Source organism: Oenanthe melanoleuca, chromosome 1A, assembly GCF_029582105.1.
Source record: "Oenanthe melanoleuca isolate GR-GAL-2019-014 chromosome 1A, OMel1.0, whole genome shotgun sequence".
Lineage (NCBI taxonomy): Eukaryota > Metazoa > Chordata > Aves > Passeriformes > Muscicapidae > Oenanthe > Oenanthe melanoleuca.
This window is the reverse complement of record NC_079334.1, coordinates 2,179,876-2,197,245: the sequence shown is the minus strand read 5'-3', so window position 1 is coordinate 2,197,245 and position 17,370 is coordinate 2,179,876. Positions and strand designations below refer to the sequence as shown.

General features: G+C 40.9%; 2 protein-coding genes across 3 annotated transcripts in view; one reads left to right on the top strand and one right to left on the bottom strand.

Annotated features, from left to right (window-relative positions):
• LOC130248609 (uncharacterized) overlaps positions 1–17,370 on the top strand; it is a 94,315-nt gene that overhangs the window by 68,194 nt on the left and 8,751 nt on the right. The window lies entirely within an intron of this gene.
• On the bottom strand, positions 2,623–9,268 carry LOC130248610 (ras-related and estrogen-regulated growth inhibitor-like protein). Its single transcript, XM_056482489.1, has 5 exons — positions 9,173–9,268; positions 9,036–9,092; positions 6,631–6,704; positions 4,913–5,061; positions 2,623–3,779 (listed from the first exon to the last, which is right to left on the bottom strand). The coding sequence occupies exons 1-5, from the start codon at positions 9,258–9,260 to the stop codon at positions 3,497–3,499; spliced, it is 651 nt and encodes a 216-aa protein (XP_056338464.1). The 5' UTR covers positions 9,261–9,268; the 3' UTR covers positions 2,623–3,496.

Sequence of the window (17,370 nt, the reverse complement as noted above, 5' to 3'; positions counted from 1 at the left end):
GTTGAAACTAAGAAAAGAGGAAATAATGAACAAAAAGTGGCATGAGTTCTGTTATAAATGGATTTGGATTTTGGGTTTTGTCTAATTAACCAAGCAACAAAGTTAAATTTAGCAGCAATGTATTAATAACAGCAATTGTATATAAATGAATACAAAGTATATTAATTACATAGATACAAACTTAAATAAGCACAAATCACATATGTAGCAGTTCCCAACAGGGTAATTGTTGGCTTGCTGGGGAGGAGGGTGATGGTGTCACATTGAATTAACTCAAGCCAGATTTCTAAGGAAAGAAAATCCATACTGCTGAGAATAGGGTCCCTTCCCAGGGCAGAACATAATTTATGTTCAGTACCTCCAACACCTGAAGTCTGAAGAGCTGGGATTTAATAAAACAGTAAAAGAAGCAACTGTGATATTCAAAAGTGATTAGGATGGCAGCAGGATTGCAGGAGAGAAGAACTCAAGGGTGGGACAGGTACATCTCTGTCTCTGCAGAACCCTCTCCCTGCCAGGTGTTCCTGAGCTTGCCAACACAGGATTGATGTGCTCATGTGTTTGTGTGGATGCACTTTCTGATGTGCTGAGATTATTGCATTTATTTTTTTCACTGGGTAAATGTCAGGCTGTTGATTCTCCCTCGATTCCAACTGGTGCCCCCAAGTAGAAATGTGTGCAGCCCATAACAAACCCTGTGGACCTTCTGGTCACTGTGGTGTCTATTTTACTGCAATCCTTTCCTCCAGATTATGATTTGTTTAATGTCAGTCTCTGTGTAATGCTCTGTAATCAGTGTCTTTGGAAATGATCTTAATGGAGCAACCATTCATCTTCAGAGGAGCTGCATGTAGCTGCTCTGATTGTTCAAAGAGAGCACAAAAGTCCCTTTCCCCCAGATACTTCATCTCAGGCAGTAGCTTTGAATTGTCTTTCATTACCATTTATCTCTCCTAGAGAGAATATAATCTTATTCAAATTATAATGGCCTCTGTTATCTATGTGGTTTAGTATTTATTTACCTGCACGTGGACATGCAAAAGTACATGCATTCTCCTCTTTTTACCCTACCTGTAATGAAATTCCTTCACTATCAGAATCATGCATGAACACAAATTGCAAACTAGTTAATTGGGAGTGTAATTTCCTTAACATTAAAAGCATTAAAAAGAAAATAAAAATCCAACTTTTTTTTTAGGAAAAATATAAGTACCTTGATAAGGAATAAAATCCAATCATTAGACTTTAATATACCTTCATTTATCTTTAAGACAAACATGATATTCTGCCTCAGGAATAGATAGGCTGCCTGCTGTCTGGGCAGAGAAAGAGATGGGAAGAAATGTTTAAGTAGTTCTGTAGTGGGGGGAAGTTCCTGGGGCTGAGGCAAAGGAAGAGATTCAGATGGCAGAGCTTTGGCTCTCCCTGATCAAATCACCTCAGCATTTCTGAGGCCAGGCTTGTGTCAGTCAGACAGAAACGTGAGAGATCATGGCATGGTTCCAAGTCATTTCTTACTAATTACCTGGTGGTTGTCAAAGACTCATTAGAGAAAAGGAACATGTAAGTGCAGAGGTAGGGCACAACTGTGGAGACAGATACAGGGAAAATATGTATTTGTTAAATAACCAGGCAGCAAAACAGTTGTCTGTGTGCTGCCACATATCTGCTCTGTTCAGCAGATTATGCTGAAAAAACCCCAAATCCTGCAGAGCACTGTGTGACCCTACGTGCCATGTGCATTGTAGGGCATCATTTTTTTTATAGCTGATGAAGAAAAGCAAAGCAAAGCAGACTGTCAGGTCCTGTTTGCTCTGGAAAAAAAAAAAATTACAGAAATCAAATTACTTGTTGTTTGACATTTCCATGGGCAGGTAACCTCACTCTGGTTTTAGTTCATATTCTTGTGGCTCTGATTCCAGCAGCACACTGGAAACAGAAAGCCAAAGAGCATCAGCCATTCATTGCAGTGGCTCAGAATTAACATGCTTTTTAATTGATCATAGTCATTTTAAATGAAGCTTGATCAAAATACTGCTATTAATTTACAGTCCCCAAACTAAGCCCAAACTCATTTGGCATGTCTTTGAAGGAGGCAAACTAGGGGGAAAAAAGCCAGTGTTTTCAGTGCTAACAGCAAAAATGTGACTAATTAGGGAAATAATGGCTGTAGTTCTATTGTGGTACTGAAATCTGCTTCAGAATTAATATCACAGAACAAGAGCAGAAAAACTCAAAAAATATCTACATACCTTGGCAAAATATTTTTGGATACTTGAGTGTCTGTATATATATATATATACATATAGATTATATGATACACATATATATATATATGTATTATTACTTTTTCATTTAAGGGTCCTCTCATTTTCAATATCCTTCATGTAGGTTTCATTCAGTTTGGCTCATGCTAAAAGTATAGTGCCTGATTATTTGTTTTTCTTAAATTCTCACTTAAACCAACTTTATGTACTGGAAACGAAAAATATTGAATTCCCAAGTCTAAGAAGATCATTGGAAATACTTAGCTATATCCTTGTGAAGCTGTCAAAAATAAAAGATGCAGAGATAGCAAAGTAAATGAAATAGAGCTGAATCAACTTTTTTCTTTTCTTTTTTGATCTTGTCGTCTTGATAACATCATGTGTTTTCAATGTTTTTGGGACTTCATAAGGCAGTTCTGTTAAACTTAGGAAATTACAGCCATTCTCTTTCTAAAACATTTTTTGCACTTCTTTTATCTTTTTTTAAATTTTTTTTTTTCTTTTCATCACTCATGGAATAAAAAAAAAAACAATAATAAAAAAAAAAAGATACTGAAACAGTACTGAGACAATACTGCTTTGTATATCTGCTTCCCTACTTCTGGTGCCTCTGCAAGGCAGCTTTGCAGGTGAATGCCTTTTGTAGATTTGGTGTCTAAGCATTTAATTTGTATGAATTTCAGCAAGTGTAAGGCACACAAGGACCTGAGTTAAATACAAATACATTACCACATGAAGCTGCAGTATTTTGCTTTTCTTTAGTGCAAATGTTCTTGCACATAAAGAAACAACTCAGAATTTTGAGATAAGATTTTGATCAGCAAGGCTGAGGTTACTGGATATTATGTGGCACTTAAGGACATGGTTTAGGGTAGACTTGGTAGTGTTTGGTTAGTGGCTGGATTTGATGATAAATGAATGTGTGAAATAACTGTTTATACTTCAGTTGCACCTAGAAGCTCTATCCAAGACCATGTTGGAGTTGAATAAATGCAGACTAAACCTCCCCTCTGGAACAGCTTACAGTTTAAGTGGCACAGCCCTAATCAGTAAATCTGTAGCAGAGCTTGAAATAGGTCAGGTCTTCTAAGTCTAGACCATATCTCCCACCTTTGGTTTCCACTGTCTTACTCCTGCAGATATTGACCTTTGGAGGAAATTCAGTGAGTCCCAAGAGCTGCCTCTGCTCCATTATTTCAGCTTGTTCCAACCTCAAGCCTAACCATCTCTTACACAGATTTCCTTCTCTTTCCAAACACGTTGTTGATTAACTTGGCCATGGACTTGGAACCACTTGGTCGTCTCTTTTCCTTCCCTTTGAAATTGGAAGTGATATTCCTCAGGACTTTGGTGAACATTGCCACAACTTCCTGATAGTGCTCTGCTGCAGACAGCTCACAGAATTGGCACTTGTTATCTATTGCCAGCTTCTGTCCTTCATCCCAGCCAACTTCCCTGATGTGGCACAAATCCTGTTTGTTGCCGACCAAAAATATCGATGACTCGACCATTCTGAAATGAAAAAGGTTCCAGTTAGAGAACAGATGTGTGCAACAGTGCATCATATCATATTCAGTGTGTATGAAAATATGTATGTTCAGGATAGCAAGCATTGCAAAAAAAAAAAAAAAAAAAAACCAAACCCAAAACAAACTCACCAGTCCTCTCACCTCACCAGGAAGAATTCTAGTTTTCCATTTGGCAAAGGAATTTCCAGACAAGCTATTCTCTACCAGTAGATTTTCATTTTGTTTTCTCTACTCAAAGAATGAATGTATTTTTTAATCCACTGCTTTCTTCATGCTTTGTGCTGCTGAGTACATTGTCAGCACCTGGACTACGTGAAGAAGCAACCTGATCATTATCTCCATTTGCAGGTAACAGAACAGAGCCCAAGAGGTACATCAGTGTCAGTGGCATAACCCAGAAAGAAACACAGGAAATCTAATTCCAAGCTTCTGCTAAAACTATTCCTTCCAGAAATTAACCTTAATTATGAAAGGTCAGCAGTAAAACAGACAGAAAAATGAGGTTTTTACTCTGCTTCTGATGTAGATGAAGGATTTTACTCTTTTATTTATAAAGCACCTCAGCTGACTGCTGCAGGAATACACATCCCTACCCATGCTCACACCTGCAGTTCTGGTGATTCTTTTTTTTTTTTTTTCCAATACTTTCTTTCTTACCATATGGTCACCCATGTGCACAAACGATGTTGAGGTCATGGCTAAATGCAGTTTAGGAGATATTTGTGGTTTTTCTTTCCTTTAATGTGGGGAATGCTTTCCTCATCCCCTCTATTTGTGCATTGCTAATTGAGTGGGAGAGTAAAAGCACAGACTGACTATGCCAGGCTTCTTTACCCATGTTAATCACAGCAGAAATGTTTATGGCAATCATTGAAATATCAGCTCTGTAAGAAATAAGAACACAAATCCTGATGTCCTTGGGTTTGGATATGGTAAAATAGGTTGGAATTTGCCACACATTTTACCTTCAGGTACCTTGCTGTTGGCATTGTGTTAACATGTGTTGGATGCTGCTGGATTTTAATTGCTGCTAGGGTGGCCTGCAAGCTCACAAAAAGTGTTCTCAGCTTTTCTCTATGATTGCTGAGGATAAAAAAATGAAGCAGCAGCACTTACTTTTTACAGCCTGCAGTGTGGGACTCTCGGATCCGGCCCAGCAGCGCTTCAGCAAACGCGAACGACGCTCGGTCGCTGATGTCGTAAACAATGATCAATCCATCAGCCCAGAGCAGCTCCTCTGGCAGGGAGAGCTTCCCCTGCTGAGGCTGGAGGGGTTCACATGCACAGGGAAAAGGAATGTTACTCCTGTACCTTCAGAGCATGTTCTCTGCCACTGAGAATGCCAGAACAGAGCAACTTCCATGGCAAAAGATATTTAATAGGTCTAGGTGCTGGCACTGAGTCCAGGCTAGTGCTGCTCCCAAAGCCTTATAGATAACCAGCACCAAAGATGGCACTTTGGATCACTGACAAGCTCATTGTGAGACATCTACTCTTTGTTTAAGCAGTGAAATTCCACACCCTGAACAGCCCTTGCTTATGCTTGATATTCTGCATGGTCACATGAGAATGGAGCATACAGGAGCCATGAGCATTTGTGTGTTTTGTGGTTAGAGCTCTGGTTTGTGTGTTCCTAATATTCTGACTGCAGTAACCTTAACATTGTCTTCATTTGTTTTCTTTCCTCTTTGAATTGTCCAAGTGTCAAACACTAATTTCCCATGTTAAATTTCTGAGGAGCAAGAAAAAAAGTCTTCTTTCAATCTGCTTCTGAGTTTAATAATACCAGTGACAAAAGTAACTTGAGTGATTATAGTCTTATACTAATCCTTGACCCTCTTCACACCAAGAAACTGCCACACTTCTGATTTCCAGAAAGCAACAGCTATAAACTGTCCCAACAAGCAAAGGAGTGTAATTTTTAAACTATTTAAAATTAGCTTATACCTGCACATGATTTGGCAGCACCTAGCAAGACCATATGACCTAAAACTAGATAAAATGCTGGAAGCTGATCAGACAAAAAAAAAAAAAAAAAATTCTCTAAATAACTAAAGTTAGGCCTTGTTCCTAAGGAAAGAATTAGTACAAGACAGGTCATGGTGGCTGTTTCAGGATCCTCCCTGCCCTGGCACAAGAAATGCTGTTTGTCTAAACGCTGGTTAAGTTTTTACTGAATTTAAGTGTGGGGTCAGACTTTCAGTGGTTTGGTTTTCACCCCAGCTGCCCAAAAAGGAACCTGGAGAGCCAGGGTGATCAGCCAGACCTAGGTCTGCACGTGTTACACAGTACCTAAGCTTCTCTATTCCTGTAAATTAAGTAAATTAATACCAAATTTTATTTCAGAGTGGTTGACTGGGATTAAATTTTAATTGTCAATGTGTACAAGCTGCATAATGCCTTCCCTTGGGAAAGGAAATTGTTCTGTGAATGCAAGGCTTAGTTCCAGACCATTTGTGCACCATGTAATAAACTGTTTGCTTTATAAGCTAAACTTCATTCATTTAGGGTATTTTAGAAAACTGCATGTATTCCAGTAACTTATCTCTGTATTTACCTATGTGAAGGAAAAGGCATAAATTATTTCTGTTAGTATTAATCCAAATTACAAATGCATTTCCAGAAATTTTCAGCAGTAAAGGGTTTCTTTGATGAAACTGGAAAGTAAACAGTAGTTCAGAGCCTCAGCAACTATAAAATTTCAGTCTTTAAAAAAAAGCCAGAAGAGCAGGCACAAATTGCAACAACCAAAAGTTTGTAACCCCTTGACCGTTTCTACCATATACAGGTAATGAAGAACAGATTTCTTTACCCTCCTCCTGCTCAATTCTTACCTGTGAACAAGGATCATAAATTTCCAGGTGTATCTGCCTCCCATCCAGGCATAAGTGCTTAGTGTAGATGCATTCTAACAGACAGATATTATCCAGAGAAAACCAGTGTTAGACTGGGAATGACAGTGAAAAGAAAAGAAAAACCAACAGTGACATTTGATAATACTGAGGATTTCTTGAATACTGGTGATTTGCTTGTTTTCTCAAGAAATTGAGGATTTTTTTGTCTTTGATCTGTTTTTGGTTTTTTTGCAGGTGAAGAGGGTTGTTAGGGAGGGTTTTTTTGTTTCTTTGGTTTATTGTGTTTGTTTTATTTGTTTTGTTGTTGTTGACTGGTAGCTTGACTTTTTTTCTGAACAGACACTGGGAACAAATGTATTTAATTTTGCATCACCCAATCCCTTAGGCAGACCAACACCATTTCACTGTGGTGTTCCCATCAAAGTCCTGGTGAATGAATATTTTCAGACCCTGCTTTTCCTCCTCCAAAATGGAGATGAGGGGAATTCCCAGCCCTCACAACCAGCTCAGTGCTGGTGATCATTCAGCTTGATACCAGGGCTCAGGATTATGAGAGTGGCCAGCCAGACTGTGTGCAGCTCTGACTCTGCACAAAGTTGTTATTTAGCAATAATATTTCTTTACCATGGCTCCTGGTGCTTTGAGAGTTCTCATACCAGGCAGCATTAGATCAAGAGTATTTCCAGGACCATGTCCTTAGGACCTAGTCCAAAAATATTTCTGTAGCATCTCAGATTTAGAGCTCTCCATCAACACTGGGAACTCTACTGCAGACACACCATCACTGCTATTCTAACCAGCAGGATGTTCTAAGCAAGTGTAACCAGTTTGTAATTGCCAACAGGCTTTCTGCACTATAGTTTGTCATTTTTTGAACTACAGGGACAAAAATTAGTGTTGACACTACAGAAAACACACTTAAAACTGTGTAATGAGGGATAGCTCTGTGGTGTCTGGAACTCAGCATCTTCATCTGATGATAAACTATCAGTCCCAAGCGCCTCAGGATATAAAATATACTTGTTTCCTTAGTTAAATAAAATGTAATTATTTAATTAAATTATTATTTTGACTCCACTAATAGTGGTAACTCCTGTTACCACTTTCCTCATCTCTAGAAACAGTGCTCAACTTATCTTCCAAGGAGCATTTTAAAAAATTAAAATATTCTGGAGGTTTGAAAAGCCTTTTACAGGACTTGCAGTACTGGAGGCTGAGAACAGAGCCTGGTCTTGGTTGTAGGTGGCTTGAACACGTTGGGATTTTTTCTCTCCATCCTTAGATTTGCTTTCACACAGCTTTCTGAGAGTTTGGCACCTTTTCTGTTTCCCACAGGAGCACACACAGAGCACAGAGAGCACATAATAATTTAATGTGGTAGCTCAGACCCAGAGCAGCAGCTGGGACACGAACTGTGCTCAGTCTGTGTTTGTGTAACAACAACTAATGGCAAGAACACGTGCAGTTGTAGCTCCTCCTTCAGAATAAGTTCATTTGGATATATTCCATACAATTCAGCTTAACACTTCCTTCTTCTTTATTATTTACAGATCACTAGAAGCTACTCTGATTTCTGTGGGGGGAGGGAAGTGTGGGGAGGGTCCTTCCCTTTAGCAGGGAGGTGGGTGGCAATCTCTGCGTCTCGTTAAATTTTGGGACTTCTGCCACACCAGCTGGGGTGGCAGCACACTTCCAGAGTTATTGTGTGCCAGCTGGGCAGTATTTGCACCCGGGATGTAAAGGTCCAAGCGCTGCTTTGCCGCCTCCCAGGAGCTGGAGGTGCGGTAAGGACGGGGATGTTCATTTGGCAGGAGATGTGACATTCTGTGCTGCGGGCGGCGAGCGCCACAAAGCTCCTGTTCCCTCGCTCGGTGCTTGCATTAAAAGCTGCCTCCCCTCTCCCCTGGAGCCGGGGGGGATATTCAGGAGAGGAGGAGTTGTTTGGGGTCGTTCAGTCTATTCCTTTACTCTCTCCCTCTCTGGCCGAGCTGACCAGAGCCCGCCCCGGTTCCCACTCGCAGCCCGGCTCTTTTCCCGTCCCAGCCGCTCCACGGCTGCTCTGCGAGCCTCGGAGCGATCTCTGCCCCGACCCGGCTCCCCTTTCCGCTCCCCGGGCTCGCACGGCACCGATAACCCGGCGGGAACCCGGATCTCCCCGCAAAGTTCTGCCACGCCGCGGGGTTACCCCATTTCTCCACCAAATGAGCGCTGGAGGCGCCGCATCCTGCTGTCCCCGGGGATCCATCCCTCCATCCCTCCATCCATCCATCCATCCATCCATCCATCCATCCATCCATCCATCCATCCATCCATCCATCCATCCATCCCTCCCTCCCTCCCTCCATCCCTCCCTCCCTCCCTCCCTCTCTCCCTCCCTCTCTCACCGGCGCTGGCCGCGTACTCTCCGATGAATCTCCGTGTCAGGAACCGCACGGCCAGCGCTGCGGGTGGAAGCACAGCCGGGTTTAGCTGCTCCTCCCTCTCACCGAGCCCGGGCCGCTCCTTCCCGGCTCTGCCTTACCCGACTTGCCGGCCCCGCTGCCGCCCAGCACGGCCACCTTCACCTCGGCCATCCCAGAGCGCCTGGTGCCACCGCCCCGCGTCCTCATCCTTCATCCCTCGCCCTTTATCCCTCATCCCTCATCCCGCCCCTCCCGCCGCCGGGGGAGGTGCAGCTGCCCGCAGCGGGGCCGGCTCTTCAGCTCCTGAGAGGCGCCTTCCTCCTCCTCCTCCTCCTCCCAAAAGTGCCCCAGCGCCTTCCCCCCGCCGCACAAACTTTCTGCAGGGCTCCTTCCTGCGATTCCTGCTCCCCCCGGGCACTCAGAAACTACGGGGACAAGGAAAACAAGGGAAGGAAGAGAGAAAAAAAGAGAGAACAGAGAGAAAAGGGAAAAGGGAGAGAGAAGAGAAGAGAAGAGAAGAGAAGAGAAGAGAAGAGAAGAGAAGAGAAGAGAAGAGAAGAGAAGAGAAGAGAAGAGAAGAGAAGAGAAGAGAAGAGAAGAGAAGAGAAGAGAAGAGAAGAGAAGAGAAGAGAAGAGAAGAGAAGAGAAGAGAAGAGAAGGAGAAGATCCCCTTTGTGTGCACGTGTTTGGTTTTGTTCTAAGTTTGTTTTGCAGGCTTGTCATCATTTTATACCAGGAATATGAAAGTGAAGAAAGTAAAGTAACTTGCTTGCACTTGTCTGTTCTCTGCCCTGGGTTTCAAAACTCTCATCTGACTCTCACTGAAGCTCTAATCTTGTAAAATACTTCTGTGGGGTTGCCTTTTTGTGCCTGAGAATGTTTTTATTGAGTTTAAATTTAGAGTAATGTGATGTATGGTGTTCAGCTAAGACTTGCAGTACACTTGTGAAAAGGGAAAATGTGAAATAGCAAAATCCTACAGATGTGGAGAGGTAGAAAAGGCTTAAAGACACCCCTGAAAAGACACCCTGTGTCTGCTGTACCCCTTCTATTCTGAGGTTCCTCGAGTGCTCTCTAATGTCTGCTTGGTTCTGTGCAAAGGTTTATTTAGTCCTGAAATAAGAGATTGTTTTAACATCCAGGTTGGTTGCACTTTTATGCTTGTTCTGTTCATGTTTATTTTATTTGGTTTGGTTTATATAAGTATATATTTCAGTATTTTACTCTCTTCTGATGGAGCTGTTGTGAATCATATAAATCATTCAGTAAAGCACTGCTGCAGTGTGCTTGCTAGGGGGTGTTACAGGTACAAGAGACTCACATGAGCTCAAGAAAACAGGCAGGTTTTTAAATGTGTTTGTTACAGCTGATGGAAATGCTCACTGTAGGAAAATACATTTAGAAATTAACAGGCAGATGCAACTTGTCTCTCAAATCCCTGCTTAAAAGTTGCTCAGGGCTGGAGGTGTGACCAGAGCAAACATGTATTTTTCTTTGTGGAGGTTTTTCACAGAATCATAGATGGGTCTGGGGCTGGAAGGGACCTTAAAGATCATCCATTTCCAAACCCCTTGCCTTGGCCAGGGACATTTCCACTATCCCAGGTGGCTCAGAGCCCCATCCAGCCTGGCCTTGAACATTTCCAGGGATGGGACATCCACAGCTGCTCTGTGCAACCTGTGCCACTGTCTCACCACCCTCACAGGGAAGAGTTTTTCCTAATATCTGATCTGACCCTGAAACCATCTGAAACCATTCCCCCTCATCCTGTTCTGCTTTTGCTTGCTCACAAGACAAAAGTTACTAAAGTGTCTAAAAGAACTTTAGTCTGACTTTTTTGGCTATTTTAACATTTGCTTTTGAAATAGCAGGATGCTGAGATTAGATTTGAGCCAATATTAACAGACACAACCTGATATTTGGCTATTTCATATACATTGAAACCACTCAACAGGACAGAGAGACTTTACAGGAACCTTAGCATCAATATTGAGTTGAATTGTTAAATATTGAATATTGAATTGTTAAAAATCAAATGCTGTGGTACTAGGTGTTACACTTGAGATGTGAATTGTCCAAATTCTTATTTTATACCCTCTGCAAAGGGAAGAAGAGAATCCAGGTTTCTGTTCCCATTATTTGAACTTAGCTACATAAACACATCCCTGGCTTAAACAGCAGATATGATGACCAAATTAGGGTGTTTCACATGTTAAAGAAGGTACTGCCCTGGGACTGTAGGAAAAAAAAAATATAAATACAGGTTGTACTAATTTTGTAATATACTAAATCATCTTTATATCACAACTCCCCATATTCTTTCCTAACTAATTAAAAAAAATTAAAAATACATTAATTAAATTAAGCACTATCTCTTTGCTCTTTCCTAAAAGAAGTCAAGTCTTAATTGCTTGTAGAAAGCAAGTTCACAGTTTTTTTTTCTCCAACTGATGGAAATGCTTTAAGTTTTTTCACTATGTATTTTTGTGAGTGTCATTTTTCAGACAGCTCAGTAGTTTTTGCCTATTTTTTTTCATTTTCTTTTTTAAAAATTTTATTTCTTCTTTTCACATTTGAACATCCATATGGGCAAACCACCAGAAACCTTCCCATGCCTGTCCCTGCTCTGGAGGGTGAAAGCTGCTGCAGGAAAAAAGAGTCAGGGCAGCAAGCAGACACAAGGAGATATAGTGGGCAAGTAAGGGCCATTTTTATATCTTGCTTCTAGTTAAACCTACACTTCAGTCCTGAACCTCATGCCATGATAAGGATTTAATGTTTTCACAGTCTTAGTCTAAGGCTACAGCCTAAACTGTCCTCATAGCAAATTATGCTCTCCAAAAGTGCTTGCTTTTTATGATAAAGCTCATTTCAAGGTCAGTTTAAAACTTCAGAAGCCAAATCTGGAAGAGGTGACTCTTCACAGATCATGCAATTCATTGTTTACTCTCAAGTATTCACCAGGATCAGCAATATGGATTGGAGAGGTAATTCAGTTTATTATTTAAGAGATCTTAACATTGTATTGTTGCAGGTGGGGCTTCAGCAGATGCTGGCTTGTCAGATCTGTGCTTTAATCTTTACACCACACATACCCTGCTGGCTAATGTTGGATGGAAGTCTGATGTCTGAACTGAAGCTATTTTTAAGGGCAGCCAGGTATTGCTGACCCTTCTTTAAGTGTCAGCATACACTGCACTCCTTGGGCTCAAATGAACTCCTTGGATGCTGCAAAGCTCATCAGATTTTTACTGTGGGAGATTTTTCTCATGCCTTCTCTAGGTTTGGGGGGTTTTATCCCTCAAGTTCAGTGAGAGGTCAGAAAATATTGCTGTTTGCTTTCATCTTTAGAGTTCTTCCTTTCTTCTGTTGCTTGCAGAGCTGTTTAGTGAGTTTGCTAAACTGCAGCTGAGACTTTTTCTTTTGAAAGGAGAGTCTGGCTCGGTAGGGGAGGAGCTGCTTGTTGGTCTCTCTCCATCCTTGGAGGATCGCTCCTCCCCAGAGGATGGCTGAGCCTGCACAGGTGAGGAATGTTTTGGGGAGGTGCTGGAGAGCACCAGGAATGGGATGGAGGATGGGACAGAAGGCTGGACAGGAGGAGGCTGAAGAGGAGTGGGAAACCTCTGTGCAAAGGAGCTGCTGCACTGCTTGGAGATGGAGAAGCTGTGAACATCTGGAGGTTTGTTCCAGCCAGCACTTCTGCATGATAAAGGATTATGGACAAGTTTCAGCCTTGGGGAACACCACTCTGGGCTTGCAGGTTGGTTTCAGACCTTTCTGTTTAGTGCCTTGCCCAGCAAATCCAAAATTACTGTTTCTGACTTTTTTTTTTTTTTGTCTTTTTCAGTTTTTCCAATTTTTTTTTTTATTTTTTTTTTATTTTATTTTATTTTTGTTGTTGTTGTTTTTTGTTTTTTTTTTGTTTTTTTTTTTTTTGGTACCATCAAGTGCCAGTGTCAGGAAAGGAACTCTTTGGCATCTGTCAAAGTGCTTGCTTTTTAAAAGAGTTGAGTGATTTGCTCTTCCTTTTAAAATCATGTTAGATGTGATTATCATTCACATGTCCAGCTTGCTTTTTGTCTTGAATTTTGTAGGTTCTTCAGGAACTGTGATCTCTTTCCAGTTATGTAAAACAGCCTGAGTTGAAACATAAAGTAAAACTGAACTGTGTGTGCACAGAGATCAATGTATTGAATAAAAAAAAAAAAAATCAGGATTTTGCTGTGTGCATAGCTCAGATTTCTTGGTTCAAGCAATTAAATTTATTTTCTGGGAAAGTCCAGGTCTTTTAAAACAACAAAAACATCCCAGCGGGGAAAACAAAATTCTGTCCCATCCCCCATTTGGGAAAACAAGCAGAGCAAGGCACTGGAATGTGTGGAAGTGCCCAAGTTAATGGCACACCAACCTTAGCTCTGCCTCCGTGCCCTCCCAGTAGGGGAAAATCCAGTGATTGCTCTTTTTGCCAAAAGAACCCTGAATCTTCCAGAAAACAGCTCATGATTTAGGGGCAGCCTGGTAGCACAAGGTGCTTATTGACTCAGACTTGGCCAAAGGAAGAGAATTTGTAGTTAGTAATGGGTAAGTAAAAAAAAATCAACTGTGTTGTAAAAACTGATGTGCATCCCGTGTGCTCTTAAGCCATTAGAAGGTGTTTTACTTCATCAGAAAATCTTCTGTTTGGAGCTGCTCTGGGAAAGGCCTTCTTTTAGCACTTGATAATGACCCATCCCTTGCCTGTGCTGTTATTCCAAGTGTGTTTGCTGCTGAATAGGTACCATGAGGACATTATGGCCTCATGAGCTTCTGGCTAAAATCATTTGTTTATGAGCAGGGACACGACTTCAGTGAGGCTGAAGTGTCATCATAATTTAGGAGTGAAGACAGACACCCTCAAATTTCTTCTAAGGAAGAGAATTAAATTAAGAGGTGAGTGCTATTTTGCTTTTCCATGGATGTCAAATCTCTCTTCCTTTCTCATAATACATCTGTGTGCAGAGCTTGGGGTTGTGGCTGTGGTGTTGCTGGTGTTAGACAGAAATGCACATAAATGGTGTTTATTTATTTCCAATTTGTGCACCACAACAGTAACATGATCTTTTCATGCAGTAAACAAATGAGTTCACCCAATTTGTATTTTACACCTTCTCTTAAGTCTTGTCTGCCTTCCAAACTCAGGTGAATACCTAATATTCTAGAGTTTTGGAAGATGTGTATAAAAATAACTCTGTGGGCAAACCCTTGTCATAGAAACAAACAGTTTATAAACCAGTAGGACGTGTCACACTTTCTTAGTAGAAAAATATGTAAACCACAACTTTCTCAAAGTCAACTGGTATTTTTGGTCTTATTCTCTGTGATGTTGAAGTGGCCTCCATGTTTGTCTAGTTCATTTGGATTTGCAGTTGCTCAGCATCAGTTCTGTGAGGTCTTTTGTAATTTCAAAACCAGAAGGGGTCCTTTGGTTTGCACAGCCTCACCCGTGTCTGGTTTATAACCCCTGCCATAGTCCTGCCAATTTGCCAATGCCCACCTGTCCCTGAGGTGCCCTGACCTCTGTCAGTCAGACAGAAAGGCTCTCTGTGATGCCTTGGGTTTAATTTCATGTCTTTCAGAATCTCTGCTGCTTAGTGTGCAGCTCTGGAGCTTCATATTAGGTGTTAGTAAGGTCTCTTCACAGGGGAGATAGACAATTCCTTCCCAGCTGGAGAATCAAGGAGAACTGGTACCCAAAAACCAGAAACAATGGCTAAATAAAGGGGGGCAAGCCAGGGGCTGAGATTTCATACCCTGGGGCTGTGGTTGGGTAATTGACCCCAATGTGGAGATGGACCAAAACTTATAAAAGTGTAAAAACCCATGACCAGGATCATCTGGGATTTGATTTGGGTGCAGACCTGGCTGGGCTCTTGCACTGCCCAAAGTTAATCCTTTCAATAAATTCTTATTTATTCCTTTTGCTCTGCCTAGTCTTTGTTCCAGCCAACCTTTCCAGAGCACTATATGCTCACTTTTGGAGGAGGAGGAAGCCAAAAAATAAGATATTTGGGTAGGACTTGATTAATCCCTAAATCCCCAAGTAATCCTATTAGATTTTTTGGACTTGCTGCTAACCACAGGATTCTTCATACTGCTAATTCAATTTGTGGCTTCCAAAGAGCTTTAATTCCCATTATATTGTCTGTACTTGATATTGTGTGTGAAGATTCACTGAAATGTGCAAAGCAGCAAGGCATATAAAAAAGGGAAATTATGGCATGAACTCAGAGTGACCAGACAGATTCAGAAAACAGTTATGAAAAGGAAAGTTATGTTGTTTCTGCCCTGGAATTTCTTATCTGGGCTGTGACCATGGAAGTGGCATTTGCACTGCCTGCCTGAGAGCAGCAGCTGCTTTCCCCACTGCATTTCTCTGTGCACTGGTTACAAAAACAAGGGCTGGCATTTGCAGAGCAACCTCCATGAAGTGTAAAGTCCCTGAAGTTTAAGCACATGTCTCTGGTTACTTTAGCATGGAGATTTTCTCCTCTTTTTTTTACACTACAATAAAGTATTTATTCTTGGGTTATGTGTTTTTTTGGTGGAGAGAGGTTTTTGGAGAGGGACCTGTGTGAGTAATGAAAATATTTATTATCTGAGACTGTGTCAAATGCTGAGAAGTAATTCCTGCCTAAAAACCCAGCAGCTGTCATGTTCAGTGTTCAAATCTTCAGATTTGAGCCACTTAACATAGGTGGAATGACATAGGTTTTTTTCTGAAATTCTTGAGTTTGTGAGGAGTGTGAGTTGTGCCTCTTTTTTTTTTTTTTTTTTTTTTTTTTTTTTTTTTTTTTTTTTTTGTTGGTTTGTTTTTTTTGTTTTTTTACAGTTTGGCAGCATACAGTAGAAGAACTTTCTTCCAGAGGGTAGTTGCCTGCTGCAATTCTAAGTAAAGCAAGATAAAAACTCTGTGTCAGCCTTTTTTCCAGAGCTGGGCATGACAGTGTGTGGGCACAGGGAAAGAAGAAGTGTCAGGAGGAGGAGAAAGTGATGAGCTACAGAGCTAATCCTGTCCATACTGTGAACCAAATGTGTTCCTGAGTGACCCTGGCACAAAAGTCATGCCAAAATTGCTTTGATTTTTCTCTTCCCCTTCCTTTCCAGCTGCAATTAGGTGGATGAAGAAAAATGACACACTGATTTATTTAGGGGCATGAATAGCCAAAATTTTTAAGCAGATTTATTATCATCTTTAAAAACCCAAAACATTGAAACCCATGCTATTTTTAGACAGGTCTGTTTATTTTAATCTGATTTTGTCCTTTTTTTGCAAGAAAATAGGGCTTGTATTTTCCCAGAAATTATATTTATGTTGATATATATCTGGTATCTGTAGAGGCCAAAGGCAGAGAAGTAAAGCAGCTGGTACTGGCTGAATTTATGTAAATCCTGTAACAGTCTAGTAAGGAATAATGCTTAGGTGAAAATTGGGTTAAAAGTTGAGTGTCTTGTACTCAGTGTTTTAAGGGGCCAAAATAATTCCCAATTTGCAGTTGCAATAAAAGATTCAGCAGAATGCCAGGTTGCTGAAGCTCAGCTTGACTAGGAGAAAATGCTTCCTAATTTAAAAACAAACAAAGCCAAAAGTGAACAAAAAAAAAATATTGTGCCTTGCTGTTGCCACTTCAAGTTATTAGTGGTGTGGAAAAAGTTGGTCCAGCTACAAATTCCTGGGATAGGCAAGGGCTGGCATGAGATGGAGGGAGGACAAGCTTTGCCTGGAGCTGTCATCATCTGCTCTTCCCACCAGCCCTGCAGGGCATGGCCAGTGTCCCCATGGCTGCTCATATGGGTATCCCCTTCAAAAGATTCCTATTTTTAATTTTTTAAGCATCCATTGTACATGGTTTAATTTAATCAAACTTTGTATTTCATACTTTAAAAAAAAAAAAAAAAAAAAAGCATTATGTATTTTTTCATCAAAAATGCACTCAAGCAAAAGAAAAAACCTTTTGCTGCTTGTGATGTCCTGCTGTTACTCCCCAGTGTTAATGTCTGACTTAAAGATTAATTAAAATAAATATCAAGTGCAGCTGAAATAATTAATAAATTATACAATTTACATTCGATTGTAAGTGGAAGAATGTCTTTCCCTTCCCTTTCAGAAATCAGCATGGTTCCAGCAAGGAAGGAAGCATTTTAATTATAATGCCTCCATGAGACTTTACAATTCATGGATGAGAGTTGATCAGAGGATGTAAAGGAGGCAAAGAAACTATTTTAATTTTTGATACTTCAGTGCTTCTAATCCCAAAGGTTGCTATTAAAACACATAAGA

Excerpts from the sequence above, each read along its gene's own strand:
- LOC130248610 (XM_056482489.1), bottom strand. The coding sequence starts at position 9,260 with ATGAGGACGCGGGGCGGTGGCACCAGGCGCTCTGGGATGGCCGAGGTG. Across the intron at positions 9,093-9,172 it reads CAGCGGGGCCGGCAAGTCGG|CGCTGGCCGTGCGGTTCCTG; the intron begins GTAAGGCAGAGC and ends TTCCACCCGCAG. Across the intron at positions 5,062-6,630 it reads TTTATGATCCTTGTTCACAG|CCTCAGCAGGGGAAGCTCTC; the intron begins GTAAGAATTGAG and ends GAACCCCTCCAG.